At 42.8% G+C, this 18,646-nt stretch overlaps 1 protein-coding gene across 1 annotated transcript in view; it reads right to left on the reverse strand.

Moving 5' to 3' along the window:
• Window positions 1–18,646, reverse strand: part of EMILIN2 (elastin microfibril interfacer 2) — a 58,836-nt gene that overhangs the window by 24,293 nt on the left and 15,897 nt on the right. Inside the window, exons 3-4 of the mRNA XM_045850444.1 lie at window positions 7,743–7,918; window positions 1,748–3,670 (exon numbers count right to left, since the gene is read on the reverse strand). Coding sequence (XP_045706400.1) covers window positions 1,748–3,670; window positions 7,743–7,918 — 2,099 coding nt within the window. The remainder of the gene's footprint in view (window positions 1–1,747; window positions 3,671–7,742; window positions 7,919–18,646) is intronic.

The raw sequence follows: 18,646 nt of genomic DNA on the forward strand, positions 1-18,646 counted from the left end.
ATCAGGTGTGCCTTTCATCTTCCTGCTTTTCTGGACCTCAATTATTAGCTCCACTAGTGCCTCCTTCCACAAGTTTCTTTTATCACTCTGCCTCACTCCTCACCCCACTAGCCTCTGAACTCGCAACCTACTCAACCTTGATCTCTCAGCTCAGGAATTCTCTCCTCTGAGAAGCCCTCCTCAACTTCCACAGCAGCCATGAGTGCTACTCCACATGCCCAGTGCATTCATAAACACCCCATTCTCATGATCCTCCCTGCTTGTTTCCCCTCAGACCATCACTGTCAATACATTGTCATCCACACAGTCCACACAAATAGCTCCATACCTACCACACAATAAGGGTTCAGTAAGATTCTATGAACTAAAGGAATAACCCCTACACTACTCACTGGACCTTTACATACGGTCTCATTCATTCTCCCTGCAGAACAATGTGTGTCTTTGCCACTGTGACTGAAAATGCCTTGAGGGTAAAGACTGTGCTACTTATTTTCATCCTTCATAGAGCCCTGCACAAAGCAGATGCTCAATAAACGTTCTGTTGACTTTTCACTAGTTAATGTGAGACTTTCACTGTGATCTTAACTCCTAATTCACCCTCTGATACTCAGGTCACAGATATCTGAGCTGTGGAAGCTATACAAGGACGGATAAAGCTCTGCTAGGTTATTTTTGGCTCTTTGAAATTCCCAGAAGTCCATGCATTCTACATTCACAACATTGAGTTCATTGCAAAAGGATAATCTTTTGGGAGACACATACTTTCAACTCTTACTTTAACAGACAAGTGTGAAAGGGTTCACACAGCTTGCCACACTGCCTGGTAATTGCAAATCAACTGGAAATATCTGGTTCAATCTATTATTATAATGCACTGTCCAGACAGCACTGTCACCATGAGGGACAATCATTCTATGAACACACACACAATCTTGTGACCATTATTCAACATTCCAGAGACACAGAAGCTTCATGGGCCTGGGGACGAGGGGAAAGGTTATAAACAGTGTAGTGCGGTGGACCCCAAACTGGGGCAGAGGCCAGCTTCCTGCTCCTGGTTGACATGGGTAACTTCTCTTATACAAACCTCTTATCTTTGACTACCTTGTACACTCTCCTGCCTCCTGAGGACCTGGCCCTGACCCTCCCCAGTTGAGCCAGGGCTCATCTACCTCTCAAGCTCCAGTGTTCCCCTCCTCGGGTTTTATATCTCAACTACGACCTGATCATAAAAGCCTATAGGCTCACACCAGGCCATGAAAATTCAGCTCCATACATAAGGGGCCTTGCCACCTGGAGGAGAACAAGGTGGAAAAGGCGATAAAGGACCAAAGTGGAGGAGAAAAAAGAAAGCAGGGTGATGACAGGTCAGGAAGCAGGGGGTTCTTCTGGGTACAGAGCTGGCCCTAAACAAGTTTAGGGACCCAGCAAGTGGGCGTTCAACTCTGGGAGACACAAAGGAGATGTGCCCTAGACCCGAAGACAACAGTTCTTGGATGCAGTCCACACACATGTGCTTGAATGCCACGGTGATGTCAAATTATTTTAAAAGTTTATAAATACTTACTCTCAATGTTGGTATTTATGTTCTTGCTACCCAGCACCAAACAATGCATAAACTGGCACCAATCTATAAAGCACACTTTGAGTACCACTGATGTAATTAATCCCACACACTGTCCACACTCTAGCACAATACATGTTGCAAACATGTACAAGAATGGCATTGTAAAAGCCAACTTACTTGCTGATGGCTGGAATTTGATCAGATCTTGCAAGTCAGTAGAAATCTGGAAAACATGGCTATAGAACTGCTGGACAGAATACTTCAGGCCAGAAATGTCCCTGGTATGTGACCGGAGAGTCCCGTTCATCTGCCTGACACAACTCCACAGGCTGCTGACATGCTTGTTGAGCCCTTCCTTGATCCTCTGAAGACTTCCTGAGATGGAGTCCAGTTTGCTGCAAGTTTTCTCCATCTGAGACACCCTGTTCTCAACCACAGAGACCTCCCTCTGGACCCCATGCGTATTTTCCTTACAAGTGTCTAGCTCAGAGAGAACCTGACTCTGCAGCCTCTGCAGCCTCTCCTCCAGTTGAACACAACAAGGAGCGATGGTGTCCCGGGGAGATGGCTCCACCATCCTTTCTTGCTCACCTGCCTTAGAAACCCCACCCACTCCAGCCTTTGTACCTTCTCTACACTTGCTCAGCTCATTCTGAAGATGATTCATATCATCTTCCGTGTGGTTTAATTGAGAATAAAGAAAACTAAAATCTTGTTGAAGTTTCTGGAGGCTACGTTCCGTTTCTTGAAATTTCCTATGCATTGTCTCATTTAGAGATTTCAAAAGGCTCAAACTATCACTCACTGTGTGGTCTTCTCCATTTGGTAAAGTATCTTTTATACCATTATGCTCTCCCTGGAAGTTCTGTAGGCAAATATCCTCAACATCTTGAACTTTATTCTTCAGGTGGTTTAATTCCACCATGACCTGTTCATGCCCAGCCTCTGACACACCTGGTAGGACTGATGCTGGGGGAATGAGTTCTGCATCAGTGTTGTTGGTCATCTCTTGGAGGATGCTCCCCAGACGTTCTTCCAGAGACCGTATTTTCTCATCGAGAAGTTGCTTCAAGTCATCTACCTCTCCATTAATGGTCCCCCGAAGGGTTTCTTCAATGTAAAAGCAATGTTCTTCTGCATTCTTCTCTGTCACGTTGATCCTTGCATCCAGTTCATTCCATCTTGCATCAAAGTCCATGTCTGGCTCTGGAATGATGGGTCGGTCAAACTCATTGTCCAGTCGGCCATTTAGCATTCTAGTGGCTTCAGCAACTCTTTCGATTTTCTGGTCTAATACCTTGATCTGTTGCCCAAAGTCACCAGTCTTTTTACCATCACAGCAATTTGATGGGCCTGAAGGATCTTGTAGCTGGGCTCGGAGGTCATTTATTTCTTTTTTCAGGTTTGCTTCCTTCTCTCCTATAAGCTCGATCACTCCCAGGTAGCTGCTCCCATAGTCATCACACGGCTGTTGGACGCCAATCAGCTTGTACTCACATGAGTTCTTCAGATCAGCCAGCTTTCTGTCCATTCCCTCCATGAGCTCCTCTCTCAGGGCATCAATCTTACTGTCAACATAGGCTTGGTAAAGTTCATTCGTTGTCATGGTCACCGTAGGGCCCTGGGCAGCCTCCTGGAGCTGTTTGAGCTGCCCTTCATAACCCTTCACTTTCCCATCCAGCTCCTCCAGCTTGTCACTCTTGGTCTTCAGAACATCCTTGACTTCAGCCAATTCAGATTTGATGTCCTTCATGCCAGATTCTTTCTTGTTGAGGACACCAGGAGGCTGGACTGTTTCAGTGTCTCTACCAACAGCACTGTCAGGCACTGGCTGGGGGTGCAGGTTACTGAGCCATGATGCCAGCATTTTGCTGGCATCGTCCTGAATGGTATGTTTGAGGTTTTCATTCACACCAGCAATGGAAGACTGGAGATCAAGAACCGTCCTTGTGAGTCGGAGAACCTTCTCCTCAAGCACCTGGATTTTCTTATCCTGAAGTTCTTGGGGCCCCTGTTTTGGATCTACTGTCCGACTTGGTTCCGTGGCATGAGTTGGTGACAGTGTCTTCTTGGGCTCTGAGATTTGGCTTGGTTCATTGTCTGTTACAAAGAAAGAGTTGGACATGACTTAACATTTTTCACCTTATTTCTGCAGAGACAATAAACAGGGTAATTACAGAATACATTTAAACCTTCACTTCCAGATCCTCTCACACCACAGGTAATTATTGTGGTAGAGAGGGAAAGACTATGGGTTTTGAGTCAAACAGATCTCCACTTTGATTCTGCCCCTGCAGTTTACTGTCTGCCCTGGAGCCAATTAATCAACCTCTGTGAACTATAATCCCCTCATCTATGGAGCAGAAGTACTATCCCTCCTAGGGGTTGTTAAGAGAATATATACATGGTACATGACACTCAATGGTTTCTTTCACCCTGAAGGGAAATATTCTGTATCTACTTTATCATATGAAGATATCCTCTCCCACATCAGTGAACTGCAGCCACACCCCAATGGCTGACTGAAATTACAATATAAAACCACAAGAAGCCACTTTAGCAAGATCCACCCAACAGCTGTTGGGTGGTATGATATCACAAGAGCAGCAAGTTACCCTCCATGTAACTCTTAAATGTTCTCATACTTTTATTAGCATCCCTATGGTCAAGGAGCCTCAAAGACATTATTTAGCACTGTTACGCGGTTGGGGAAAGTGCAAGCAAAAGAGAGATACAGCGACCAATTCTATTGGTATCTCCTAAAAATGGAGCCATATGACCATATGTAGGAAAGTTCACTAAATCAAAAAATACACACATTGAATTTTTGATAATCCTACTTTGAAAAATATAACCCCAAGGAAATAGTCCAAGAAAAAGAAAAAATATTATAAAGAAGAATGTGATAAGTCATGAAGTAAAAATAAGCTGATACAGAGAAAGATAAACTAAAAGGAGATTATCAAAACCTGAGGTAATAGAATGAACCATGCCCTTGAATGCACAGTGGGATACAAGGAGTACTAGAAAAGGGTTAACATTGACTAGCCTGCATGTAAAGTGAAAAACTCAAACAAACACAAAAGAGATTACAATGAAATAAAATGCATTAATGTACACTGACAAACATTAGAAACATTTAGAATATTGTAGATATTTGACTTGAATGTTCATTGTTTTTATCTCCTCTAAACTTTTGCACAAAATCATAACAACAGCTATTATTCATTAAAATCAATTCAGTGGTAAAACTAAGATTGGAGAACTATAAAGAACACCTTATTTTCCATAAGAAAAGTGTATTTTATCTCAAGAAAGCACATTACAGAATCACATAGAAAATGAAATGCTATTCTGAACAAAGGAAATAAAAACAAACGGCAGAAGACCGAGGGAAAATCGGGATGTAAGGAAATGCTTCTCTCATATTCTGCTCGTGGCTGGGGGAAGTGCTACAATTTGGGGGGAGAATAATTTGGCAATATGTATCAAAACATTCAAAATTTTTTTACCCTGCAATTTACAGTTCTTGAAATTTATTCTAGTAATCAGGGATGAATCCAAAAATGTAACAGGAAAAATGCCTTTTCAAATACTATCTATAATAACGAAAACTTGCAAACAACAGAAGTCCATCTGTTAGGGATTGTGCTCAAATAATCACACTCTCTACAGTCTTTAAAGGATATTTTGTAGAATAAAATTTTTTGTAGGATATTTTGTACAGTCTTTGTAGAATATTTAGTGATATGGAAGGCTGTTCATTATAGGTTAAGTTAAAAAACAAGTTCCAAAAATAGCATGTTCTCTATAATGATAGCAGATTGAAGACAAGCATTTCCTTTCATTCCCTTTTGAAGCTCCACTAAAATGAAAATACACACAGACACACAAGAGAAAAGCAACCAAGTCACACACAAAAAATTGGAATCAGAATGGCTTTGGAAGACTGCATTGGAAGCTAGAAGAAAATTGAACAATACTTTCAAATTCTAAAGGAAAATTATTTCCAACCCTGAATTCTGAAAGTATAGTAAAATATTCTTATACTATAAAATATCAAAGAGTTTATGTCTGTGTGGGAGTTGACTGGGGGAACAGGGTTGGGATGGGTGGAGGAGGGAAAAGGGGGAAAAACTGGGACAACTATAATAGAATAACAATAAAAAACCCATTTCAAAATAAATAAATAAATAAACTAATATGGTTTAAAAACTTTTTAAAAAAGTTTCTCTCTCATGCCATCTTCTCCCGACCCTACCAGAAGTGTGCTCTACCAAAGCAAGGGAGCAAGTTGAGAAAGACAAGAGGGGGTACAGGAAACACAGGACCTGCAGGAGAGAGGCCCGCTGAGAGCGCCGGCCGAGGCCAGGAACCAGGAAGAGAGGATGGCCAGTCCAGGTGGGGCAGGCCAGAGGGCTGAGGAGAGATTTCTTACAAAGATGAGAAACTGATGTATTGATTATAATGAAAGCACATTGAGATAACCAGAGAAGGGTTTACCTCTTCTCTGGATTGAAATCGGGATAAAAGTATAGAAAACCAAGCAAAGAAAAATGTAAGATCACTATTACTCTACAGAAATAAAAAAACTATATAGGAAAGGCAACAGATCTACAGCACACTACAGCTGTAAGCATCATCCACATAGTTACTACACAGTAAACAGCAAAATACCATATAAATAAAAACATGCCATGCTACGCCCTGGCTGGGTTGCTCAATGGGTTAGAGCACTGTCCCGATGTGCCAAGGTTGAGGGTACAATCCCTGGTCCGGGCACATACAGGAATCAACCAATGAATGCATAAATAAGTGGAAAACAAATTAATCTCTCTTTCTCTCTCTGTCTTTCAAATCAATAAATAAAAATTTAATCCCTTGCAATCACCATTGGGAAGGGAAAGTGTTTTTCCTAACAGTCCTTATAAAGCTATTTGACTCATCAAACTACATGTACATGTAAAGTTTGATAAAATGAAAACTGAAACTAAACAAAACAGAAATAAACTAAAATAAAGTATCTATTATGAACCAAGATCATGTGTGCCCATAACAATACCTATCATGACTCATTGTAATTACTTGTCTAGTGTTCAGCTTCAGCGAGGTCAGGGACTGTACACCTTGTTTCCTCACCTACCCAGTACCTAGTATGGATACAGAAGCTCAATAAGTATTCATGAGATGTATGAATTTTTCTTTCACAACAATGTATATGCTGACATGGGAGAGTAATGTCTTATAAGAAAATATTAACAGTAGTTACCACTTTGTAGTGAGAATATTGGTACTTAAATATTTTCCTATATTTTATAAACATTCTTTAATTGGTATGCATTACTTTTGTAATAAAATATTATATTAAAATGTATTTGACAATGTTGAGACAAAATACTAGTTTCAAAACTGAAACACCTCATTGGAAAATATAATCATTTCAAAATGACTTCAACATTTGATTCATAAGGAAATCTAAGTTACATTTACTCTGACTCAACTTAAAAAAGAGGAGAGATAAAGTGAGGCAGAAAAAAAAAGAGTATCCATACAAGTCACTCTCTTAATGTTACACTTAAAAGCAAAGGTGTACTTTGGTGAAAGTAGTCATTTCTTTCTTATCGATTCATTGAGTTTCTGCTACTTCACTTCAAAACAAAAAAAAATTCAGAAGTAAATTTAAGAACAACCTCACTGGATGCTTGTGATAGGGGGCTTAACTTCGCAAATATCTTACCCTAAACAGAATGAGAATGATTCCATTTATCTATTTAAAAAAAAAAACTTTAACTCTTTTATGTTCAGGTTTATGGAAGCTTGTAGACAAAAGCAAACTACAAGCAAACAAATCATGATTGCTTTTGAATCTCCTCTCATCTCTGCCTCAGGCTACACAAGTCTGAAACCATCAGCATCTCCTACACGGATTTCTAAGGCCTTGGCATTCACAGGTTGACACTAACAAAGCCATTTACTAGCAAAAGTTTGTCTTCTAATTGCCACTGCCTCTGTAAATAAACTCGGGTGCTAAATGTGTCTACTGTAGGCATACACTTGCATTCTTTGAAGACCTTGGCAAGTTCAGCACTGGAAATCACAGGTTGTGTTGTCTGAAGGGGCACCGGCAGTGTTAGTGGTCTCCACCCCCGGCAAAGCACAGATGAGAACTTACCTGTGGGTTTCTTCAAGCTGTTTCGAGGCCGAGCAGGTGTGGGACGCAGAGTCTTTGCAGGGTCTCTGGGACCCTCTTGGCAGTCTGCTCCTCTAAAGCCAGGGCAGCACCTCCATTCCAACTGGGTCACCATCTTGTACTTGGTGACATATCTGGGTCTGACATTCACGCGATACCTGCGGAAGAAAAGGGTGGTCTCTCTCTTTATTGGCTGCTGCTACACACACTCTTGGCCCTTCCAAAGTTGGGCTCAAATGAAAAGGATCACTTGGGGGCCCTGCCTGCTTCCCCCAGGTCTCCTCAATCCAGCAGCAGCCCCCTGGGGTTCAGCCAAAACCTTATTGTCCTCCTTCTTCTATCTCTTCGATCCATCCCCCACCCCCACCCCAGCACCTAGCTCCCTTCCCACTAAATGCTGGGGAAAGAGACAACTTAGAAAAACTTGGCCCCAGGATTCCTATTGGGTGTGGCCATTTTTTAAAACTGAGCTTTTGTTTCACCAACAAATTTCTGTTCTTGAGTTTGCTGCTTTGAAGACAATTTTCCAGGTGTAGCCCAGGGTCATTTGTTTTGTGTTTTAAAGGAGCATCGATGGCTCACTCTCATCTCTCATGACACCCAAGTTCTTTGTCTCAGTAGCTTCTCTCCCTGACACTAACAAAGGTGGCAGTCCACGAGGCTGTGGAGACAGCACCTCATGCTATTTGTGTTCAGATCTTTTAAAAAGATGCCTTGATTCATATAGCTAATAAGAGACATAAAGAAGCAGAAGTGGAAGCATTCAAAATCCTCTTTAAAAGTGTACATCCCCTGATGCACTTGTATATCACACAGAACCTTGTGAGGGGCTGTAAAGGCTCCATACCCAGACCCAGGCCCTGTAGCTGCTGGGCTCAGAGAGACCGCTGCAGGGCTGCAGCACACACAGTGCCCAGCTCATGGTTTCGATCAAGCTGCATCAAGCTTAATTTACCCCAACTTCTGTTTCAGGCTTGGAACCATGACTCTCTTGGAACTCATCCCTTCTCTTTACTTTGAACACCAGCACTAGCAGCTGGTTATCTTTTTAGGGCCAATATCCAGAACAAAAGAGTCTCTGTATCACTTCCCCAGGGTTGCTATGTGCTGCTCAGCATGGTGGTTCGGGTAGACCAGCTGCCGAGTGGCCGAGGACCTCCCGTCGTGCAGCCAAGTGACTCCACCTCGGGCACCGGCCTGGTGGCAGATGTTGCTCAAAGTTATGTTCCTGAGAGAAGTATAGATCACTACCTGTAATGGACTTCAGCATCTTCCAGGGTCAAAACCATGTCACCTAAAACTCCAAGTGTAAGGATCTACTCCACCAGCAGGACAGGACAGGCGTCCTTTCAGCATCCCAAGAGGCCCTGCTGACGGCACTGCCCCAAGCATTAGGGTCCCAGCACCTTTCACTGTCCCTGTTTCACCTGGTGTTCCAGGGCCGTGGTCCTCACCTTGGCCATGAGAATCACCAGGAAACTATAAAAAAACTACAGATGCCTGGGCCTCACCCTCAGAGGTTCTCATTCCATTGGTCTGTGGTGGGACCTGGTGTGTGGATTTTGAGAAGGCCTAATGGGAACCTTTTTCAAGAAAAACTGAAGAGAAAGCCCAATAAACAGAAAAGAAAGGCTGCTCGAGGACTGAGGAGTAAGGAGGCAAGGCCTCCTTCCTAGGCCTTTCATTCCATCCTGTTCCCACCACATCCCCATCAAGTCCCCACAATTCAGATTTTCCTCTTTTCACAAATGAGAAAACAGAGGCTCATAGAGGCTAAGTGACTTGTCCAAGCTCCAACAGTCAAGAAGCACAGGGCTGGGATTTAGAGCCGTGTTGTCTGTACCCTACACAGCCCTCCAGCCTGCAGAAGCAGCGAGTCTCTCCGGCACTTCTCCTACATTCAAAACAGCCACGCCCACCCAGAGATGTTTCCAAGGACATTGGTTAGAAGGTAACTACTGTCCCCATTCAGCAAACGAATGTTTGTTGAACATTCGTAACAACCTGAGTGTCTAATTCGTTCCAGGTACACACGAGCCCTTGGCCCTACCTTCCCCCTACCAAAAGAATCCTCTGTGTGGTCCTTGAAACTATAGAAAAAGAAAAATTCGACTCCATTGTTCTGTATGCCCAACTATGGAATAATGCTGAAAAAATGTGTAATCTCAGAAAAACTTGGTCCCTCTGAGCATGTAAGACTGAATGTGCAAATCTGTTTGCTCTTGGGTTGTGTTCCTGTGCCAGTAGATGACAGCCTATATTACACCCTTTTGAATGCGGCTGAGCCGGGATAGAAGGGCAAAACATGAGTCTTGGACACCCTGGGAAGAGGGACAACTTCTCACCCCACCCAGGGGCCCTAACTTCTCACTGCCCAGCTGGGTGTAAGAAAGTTCTGGATTTTCAAACACTTCTCATTCTTTTCTGTAAAGGCAGTTATTATTTTGGAGCCAGCTCATAACTTAGGAAAGCTCCCTGGAGTTCCCACCTTCCTCTCCACCCTCACATGCATTCCGCATTCCCACCCCTCCCCTCACTGGCTTGCTATAAGGGTTTCCCATTTCAGGCAATGAAGTTCAGGTTGACAGCATCTCTAACGAAGTTTTCAGGTCCAGCATGTGGAAGAGGCCTCCCCGGTGACAGCTGGAAATGATCAGGCAACCACCTCTAACCGTGGGAAAGCTCATGTTCCACTTCTCTGTGCACTGACATGGGCCCCAGAGGCAGCCTTGGGTCCTCAGACCTCCACGCAGGGGGTGTGAGGGAAGAAGGTAAGGGCTGTCCAGTCCCATGGCCATACTGGGATTTTCCTCACATAAACGGGGTTCCCGCTTCCACAGTAGCAAGCTGGAAGGTTGCACAGATAATAGGGAAGAACCCAATAGGATTTCCAAGCCCCCTGACCTGGAAATCAGCCAAAGTGCTGCAAGACAATATCCTGGCCAAGAAGCTTTACAAAAATGCCTAGGCCCTTACCCCTCAACATTCTAATTTTCATTGGTTTGGGGGCATAGGGGCACCCAGGTCTCTGTGCCTTTCAGAAAGTCCCAAATTTATTGTCAGGCACAGCCAGAGTTAAGAAGCAGCCCCAGATCCAGGGAACCCGTCAGCCCTCTGAGGCAGCCAGGGCTGGATGATCAGGCAGGGAAGTAAACAGAGCCAAAACAGCCCAAGCGTAGCCAGGCCCTTGGGCTGTGAGCACACAGAGATGCTCAGCAAATACTAACCCAGCTGCACCAACTGGGGCACCAAAATGAGGGACTGACAGCCAAAGGGACTGTCGGCTGGGAGGTGCTGGGAGAGCTGGAGAGCTGACTCAGGCTGCAGCCTTGGCCCCCATCCCAGTCTCTGGTCAGGACTGTAACAGCATCCTGTCCCTTGGGAAGCCATCCCTAGCTGCCTCCGCATCCTGGGGGCTGCGGCAATGAGCTGCCCCATGGCCTGAGCCTGCCCTGGACCCCTGCCTCAGCCATGCCCACTCACCCAAACTCTCCTCTCCCTCTGAAAGTCTTTTTGAGGGAAACAAGGGTTCACCACATGAGTTCAGCCTGTGTGTTAGAGGCACCAGATTGGCCATGGAAATTCTAATGAGAAGGAAGGTAGCAAGAAAAGAACTGAAAAAGCTGAATCAGAGTTCAGGGACCACACGAGTGAAAAACAGAATGTGACAAAATGACTGTCTGCATTTGACATCAGTGCCACAAAGACTCCTTCCTACTGACCTGAGGTGAGTTCTCTTCCCAAACCTGTTTCAATTCACACTTGCGTTGCTTGTTCAATGTTTGTTTTTCCTGCAGACAGTAAACCCTATTAGGGCAAAAATACCTGTGGATTTTGTTCTCTACACCATCCCCACTAAAAACACAGTGTCTATCCTGTTGTAGGTGCTCAATAAACAATTATTAATCAACTAATAATTGATTAATCAAACAATAATTAATTAATGGTAGTAGTTCTACTTTTGACAAGGTTTTGGGGAGTCCAATGTCCTAATTAAACACTCCCGAATTATCCTCAAGTCCAGCTCCTAGCAGATGTGAATTCCTGAGTCTTCCCAAAACCAAACCAAGCTTCAGGGTCTCCCATCATGATAAACTGGGTAAGAATCACACACTCTGTGCCATAGAACTGTGCTGTCCAATAAGTAGCCATTAAGCATGCGCAACTATTTACATTTAAACTAATTAAAATTAAATAAAATTAAGCATTTAGTTCCTCAATCACACTAGTCACATTTCAAGCGATCAACAGCCACATGTGGCTAGTATATCACCATCATCACAGAAAGCTTCGTTGGACAGGACAACCCTAGAGAGTCACAAGATTGTCAGGGGAACAGCGGTGGCACACATCTATCTGTGCATCTATGGTTCTGCCTCACACCCACTGGCTGATTTTCTCCTCCCACATCCTAGAATCGCTGGTAGAACACTTGTCTGAAAAATAACCACACGTCACTAGCAGAGGGTCACCTAGACAGCTCTTCCACAAGGAAAGGACCTTTGTCCTGCACTTAGGATGTATGTGAACTTTATTTTAACACAAGCCGCTAAAACTACACAAATTGAAAGCACAGTGCCCCACTGGGGACACTCAGCTTGACAAAGATTTCTCCCCAAAACAGACTTTCTAGTAAACTCTTCTCCTCGCAGTCACTGGCTTGCCCCCAAAACCTGGGGCCAACACTTCTTGCTTCATTCTGCATATGTGGTTCTGCACGGTATTGAATGCAACAGGACTGGGAGGATGGAAAAGGGAGCCAGAAAGAAGAGGTATTTCCCTCTCTCTGGTAGGCAGCACCCTGGGCCCACAGAACTAACCACCTAGCTGGGGCAAGGAAAATTAGCATGTAAAGGTGATAAGTCATTTCATCACACTTCAGAATGCTCACCAGGACAAACTTGGTGATCTGGCATTCAGCTACCACTCCAAGTTTTCCACAGAGCAGGAGTTCACTCCAGCCATAGTAATTCAATATTTTTTATTTATTTTTAGACAGAGGGGGAGGGAGGGAGAAAGAGAGGGAAACATCAATGTGTGGTTGCCTCTCATGTGCCCCCAAGTGGGGACCTGGCCAGCAACCCAGGCATCTGCCCTGACTGGGAATTGAACCAGCGACCCTTTGGTTTGCAGGCCAGTGTTCAGTCCACTGAGCCACGCCAGCCAGGACCAATTTTGAAAAATTGTGGTAAAATACACAGTACATTAAGTTTGCCATTATTAGGAGCACAGTGGCATTGAGCGTGTTCACACTGTTGTGCAACTGTCACCACCATCCGTCTCCAGAACTTTCGTCATCCCAACCAAAACCAGGTACCCATTAAACACTAACCCATTCCCTCCCCCCAGGCACTGGCAACCACCATTCTACTTTCTGTCTCTATGAATGTGACCACTCTAAATACCTTGTATAAGTAGAATCATAGAGTGTTTGTCTTTTCATGAGTGGCTTATTTCACTTAGGATAATGTCCTTGTAAAGAAGGAAAAAACTTTTCCTCTACCCTCTTAGATTTATTCTAGAGCCTATGAACTGAACTGACAAAAGACAGATGAACAAGAGAAAGACACACAAATGTTACTGATGTTATTAATATTTTTATGTGTACAGGGGCTTCACAGAAAAGAAGTGAAAAAAATACTAAAAAGAAGTGGTTAGACTCAGGGCTCATATACCCTAACAAAGGGTGGTAAATTGTGGAGGAGTAGACAAAGGAAAGGGGGTTTGGGCTTCGAGGGGTAATCAATTGTGGGAAGGTGACTAGGAAATACAGGGTCCAGCACAAATTACACCCCCTTTTAATTACAAAACCTTTTATTATAAAATCATAAGCATGTAATTCTATAACATAACAGTATCACACTCAAGCACAATACATGACATTTTAGGTGAAATGTTCAAATCACTGTCTAACTTATGTGAGACATTTGTACACTCCACCAACCATAGTCAAGCAAGCCTTACTTCTGCCAGATTCTGTATGTGGGGGAACGAATGGAAGATAAGGCTATTTTACCACGGTTCACATGTCAGAGCCAGCTCTTTGTCTTCAGTGACAAAGATCACTCTCCTCATCCTGGTACAGGAGAGGGGGGACATTTGCACACTGCTTTCTAGGGAGAAAGGAGGAGAGCAGAGAGTTCTTTGTGTCTGCTGTTTCTCAATGGCTTCAACTTAAAGTAATAGACGGGGGTGGCATATCGTGATCCCCTTCATCCTCAAGGTTCATCTGTGTTGTAAGCATGTGTCAAAATTTCCTTCCTTTTCATATAGCAATTAATTTCTAAAAAGTTTGGTGCTCATATTTCAATTTAGAATAGACAAAACAGTGGACTAGATTTCTAGGAACAACATGTGACAAATGGGGTTTTTTCCTATTTTTTGTGTTTCTATCAATCAGTGAATAAATACATGAGTTTTTAATTGAAATAACCATTTATTGAAAGCAAATATGGTCAGGCAGTAGAGGCTACAAGTTTGAAATTAGAAGTGATTTCAGAACTGTGTTGAAAGAAAAGTGGCTCTGCACTTGTGGAAGAGACACTTGCATTTGAGTCCAATCAAAAATTGGCCATTTGAACCACGTGCGTCCACAAAGACGATTTCTGCAATGTGAAGACATGACTCTGATCTACAAGGACCCTTCCAGTGCTAACTTCCCACAGTATGAAAGAGTCTCCCCAAAGAGATAAAGTGAAGGAATCAAAGGTCCTTCTTCCAGGTTAAAGCCCTCCAAACACCAAAACCAGAATTTCCATCTTATCTTTTTCTGCTACATTACACATTCTTAATTAGATCTCTGAGTGGAGAAAATAATAACATGGAAAAAATGTAAAATATTTTTCTTGAGTTTTTAGGAAAATCCACCTAAGTTTTAAAAGCCTGAATGCTTGAGCAAACATATTTCTGAAATACAAAATGTATCTAATAAATCTAAAATCAGATGGATGAGCGCTGATTAAAATCAGAGTGCATATAAATAGAGCTTTGTACACATTTTTAAAAGAACAGATCTTACACCAAAGCGATGTGTTCATAATGAAAATGTGCATATAGAAGACTGTCTGTTTTCCAGTACAAAGAAGATATTTGCTGGAGAAACCACAATTGTAAGCTGCTTATTTTTCCGTTTCCTCTTGAATTCATTTCCTTATGTACTTAGTGTAGCAAGTTAGATTTCAAAACCTAAAATTCTCTTTACTTCTCAGTAGTTTGCCCTGATTATACAGTATAATAAGTAGAAATTTTCCTCCATGACTTATCACTCCCACCCCCAACCCTGAGGACAGAGAAATTCTGAAGTCCTGAAGAAAGATGATTAAAGAAAAGCTCAGTGGCTCAACTGCAAAGCTCAGCCCAACTCAGCTATAGGAGCAATCCAGATCTTCTGACAAACTTGCATTGCTAAAAATGATATCATCTCCAAGTTCAGGGCGTGTCCAGACCATAAAATACAGACTATGCATGGGTTCCAATGAGTCCACATTCTTAGCTTTAACTTCCTCACTTTGGGAGATACATTACAAAACTCAGTGGGGAGGAGCACAGCGAGTGCAGGGCATCCCTTAGGGCCCCAGCTAACTGTGAGGGCTTTCTGGAGGACTGAATAATCCAAGATTATTGATGGACCACATTCTCCTGAAGAACTCTTTTGGGAAGAGCCATTGCCGCTGCAGAGTGTTTCCCCCAATAAAAACCCTACACTATTCTACTTCTCAAACTTACATCATGTTTCCTCATTCCTGGAGTCAAATCACAGAAGGCTCTTCCCTCATCATTCCCTGCACTCATACTCAAGTGTTCCCATAGTGCCTGCTGTGAGGACACCTCCTGGTCTCTGCCTTTTGCATCTTTTGCATGATACTCACCACAAATAAAACTATCCATGGTTTGGGGATCGAAACCTTTCTTTTCAGAACCACCAAATAACTCCACTTTGACTATTTCCTCTTTCTAAGTGTAACAATGATTTTCTCAAATTCTCCTCCAGAGTCACAGTAATTTCGAAAGCCTTCTTCCTGTGTTTCTCTTGACTTGGTTTGCAACATCCATCCCTCTCTCTTCAGGGTCTCAGTCACCCTCCTGCTTTTTCTTCTTCCTCAATTCCATATCCTCCATTCACTCTTCAACTTGCAGCTACCCATCCCATGTTCTCAGTATTGCTTTTTGATACTGGAAAGGAATTAGCTCTGACATCCCATCTGTATTTATTTCAGACCTTTGGGCAAAGACTATGATGCTGGCAAGCTCTTACACAGGCCACACCTGTTAAGTTAGTGGAAGTCACTTGGAAGCTTAGAAAACCCTGAGACAGTATGAGTTTCTCTGCAGATATAAAAACATTTTCTTTCTTTGGGCCAATTCATTCTCAGTTAAAAAATAATAATCTTGGAATTGAAAACACAGGAACACTTGTATTTCTTTTCTAATTTATGACCACATTGGGAGGAAAAGGACTAAAATGCTATAACGTAGTTTCATATTTCTCACATTATCCAGGCTAACCCAGTATTACTTTGTTTTCAAATCCACACTTAACATCACGGCATGGAGACATTTCATTCACCTGCACTCTGCTTAGGAAGAGCATTGTTTTTCTTTGAAAGGTGCTGCCACAACCCACCCTATTCCAAAACCTGAAGGTGTGGACAGATAGGGAGTGGGGGGCTATTTAGCAAGACAAAAATAATAATTTTGCTTACCTACTTTTACTTATTTTTATTGATTTTAGAGAGAGAGAGCAAAACATCACTATGTTGTTCCACCTACAATTGGTTAATTCTTGTAAGTGCCTTGACCAAGGATCAAACCTGCAACCTTGGCATGTTGGGGTAATGTTCTCACAACTGAGCTACCCAGCCAGAGCTGCTTATTTGCTTTTAAATAGAAGATGGTAGTGGAGCAGTAGGCCACGGAGGAAGAACTTTTCTCCAAGAAGACTTGGGGTGGCCAGTGGCTTTCCAAGGTGGTGATACTTGGGATGTCCTTAAAGCCATCTGTGTTGCTAGCACTCTTCAGCACAGTCCTCACTGCTCAGGCAGACATGTGGGGCTGGATTTTCCTTAGGAAACTTGAGGGTATGCATTCCCTACCATGGCCAACCCCATGTGGTTTTAAGAGAATCACCACAGAACCCAGGTATTCAAGGGCTGCAGGACAGTAAGCCTTGGGAATTGTCCCAGGTTAGAAGGAAGTTTTGGGGCATCCATGGTTCCTGTAAATTGAGAGGCATAGAAAGAAATTTCTAGACACAGATGGTGCTGCTCCTGCCCAGGGTGCCACAGCGGCAAACTGAACTTCTGTGTTCATGTAAATACTCCACCTGACCAGAAACACGGCATTGCCAGTCAGCCAATCCCCAAATGCCAAGTCAGCTCCGGGCTCTATACCTATTTCCTTGTTCCTTGATCTTTCTAAATAAGGTCAGGTATTCAACCCCAGCCAATCAGGCCCTTTTCTATGTTGCCTCCTCTAATGCTTTATAAAACTCACTCTTGCCTGTGAAAATGAATAAACAGAAACTTCATTTAAAATGAAGTCAGGAAGCTAGAATTGGCGATACTCACATGTATCACTCAACATGCACAACTGACCCCAACAGGAAGAGATGTACCTTACATCTCGGACAGTAACTTATACTCCTTGCCCAGTAACAGCAAAGCCAATGGGAGACTGCCATGACTCAGCCAATGAAAAGTCACTATACTTCCAACTTTCAGTTTTCTCCAATGGACTCTTTGTTTATGGATAGCCCTTCCCAAGTCCATAAAAGAGTGTCCCTCTCCCTTGTTTCTCTGGACCTGCCATTCTATTTTGTTCCCAAATTAACCCAATTTGCTGGAGATATATCTGGCCCTCTATTTGTTTAACGTCAAACATGCTCCAAATCCCTCAGGAATAGTGCCAGATATTTCTCCAGCAAAATGGTGAAATATTGGAAATATTGGAACATTGGTGAAAAATGGTGGAAATATTTCTCCATTGCTTGTGAAGTACTGTACTCCCCCAATCTATGAGTTGTTTTCCCTTAAATAAAGGGCAAATTTGTCACTGAAATAGAGAACAGGCTCACAGTGACCAGAGGAGAGAGGGGAGGGAGTTTCAGGGGAATTTCAGGGGAGAATGGGAAGGGTTTGCAGGAACAAATATAAAGGACACATGGACAAAAACTAGGTGGGGGGTGGAAGTGGGAGGGAGGTGGGGAGGGATGGGTGGGTGGGCTGGAATGGGAGTAAAAGACAGAAAACTGTACTTGAACAACTATTAAAATAATTTTTTTAAAAAAGGACAAATTTGTCATTGAATCATATAATTAGAGGAGAATGAGACAAATATATGGAGACTGAATGAAGAGGGGACCAACAGACATCTGTGAAAGAGCTGAAAATATGTGGCTTGCTTTCCATGTCTTTAAAATATGGGTTTTTTAAAGAAAAATTATATAGATTGTATAATTTTGTTTTGTTTTTAGAGAGAAGGGAAGAGAGAGAGAAAGACAGGGAGAGAAACATCAGTGTGAGGAAAACATCAATCAGGTGGCTCTCACGTGCACCCCAACCAGGATGGAACAGCAACCCAGACATGTGCCCCAACTGGGAAATCAAACCGGTGGCCTTTTGCTTTGCGGGATGGTATTATTTTGTCTCATTTAAATCAATGAAACAATAAAATCTATGGTGTAAGTAGTGGTTCTCGTTCTCCTAATAAACTGGGGCCGAAGTTGGCCCACTACCCAATGACTTCACTAAAATTGACTTCAATCAATTTTTGCAAATAAAATACACAAGCAAGCATGGAATTTTGAAAAAAGCCACAGAATTAATCTTTAAAATAATTTCCTGTATTTTTAGTATTTAACTCTTTCAAATTGCAGTTCTATCTTTGGT

This window comes from Phyllostomus hastatus, unplaced genomic scaffold, assembly GCF_019186645.2.
Source record: "Phyllostomus hastatus isolate PE091 unplaced genomic scaffold, TTU_PhHast_1.1 phas_contig_80, whole genome shotgun sequence".
Taxonomy (NCBI): Eukaryota; Metazoa; Chordata; class Mammalia; order Chiroptera; family Phyllostomidae; genus Phyllostomus; species Phyllostomus hastatus.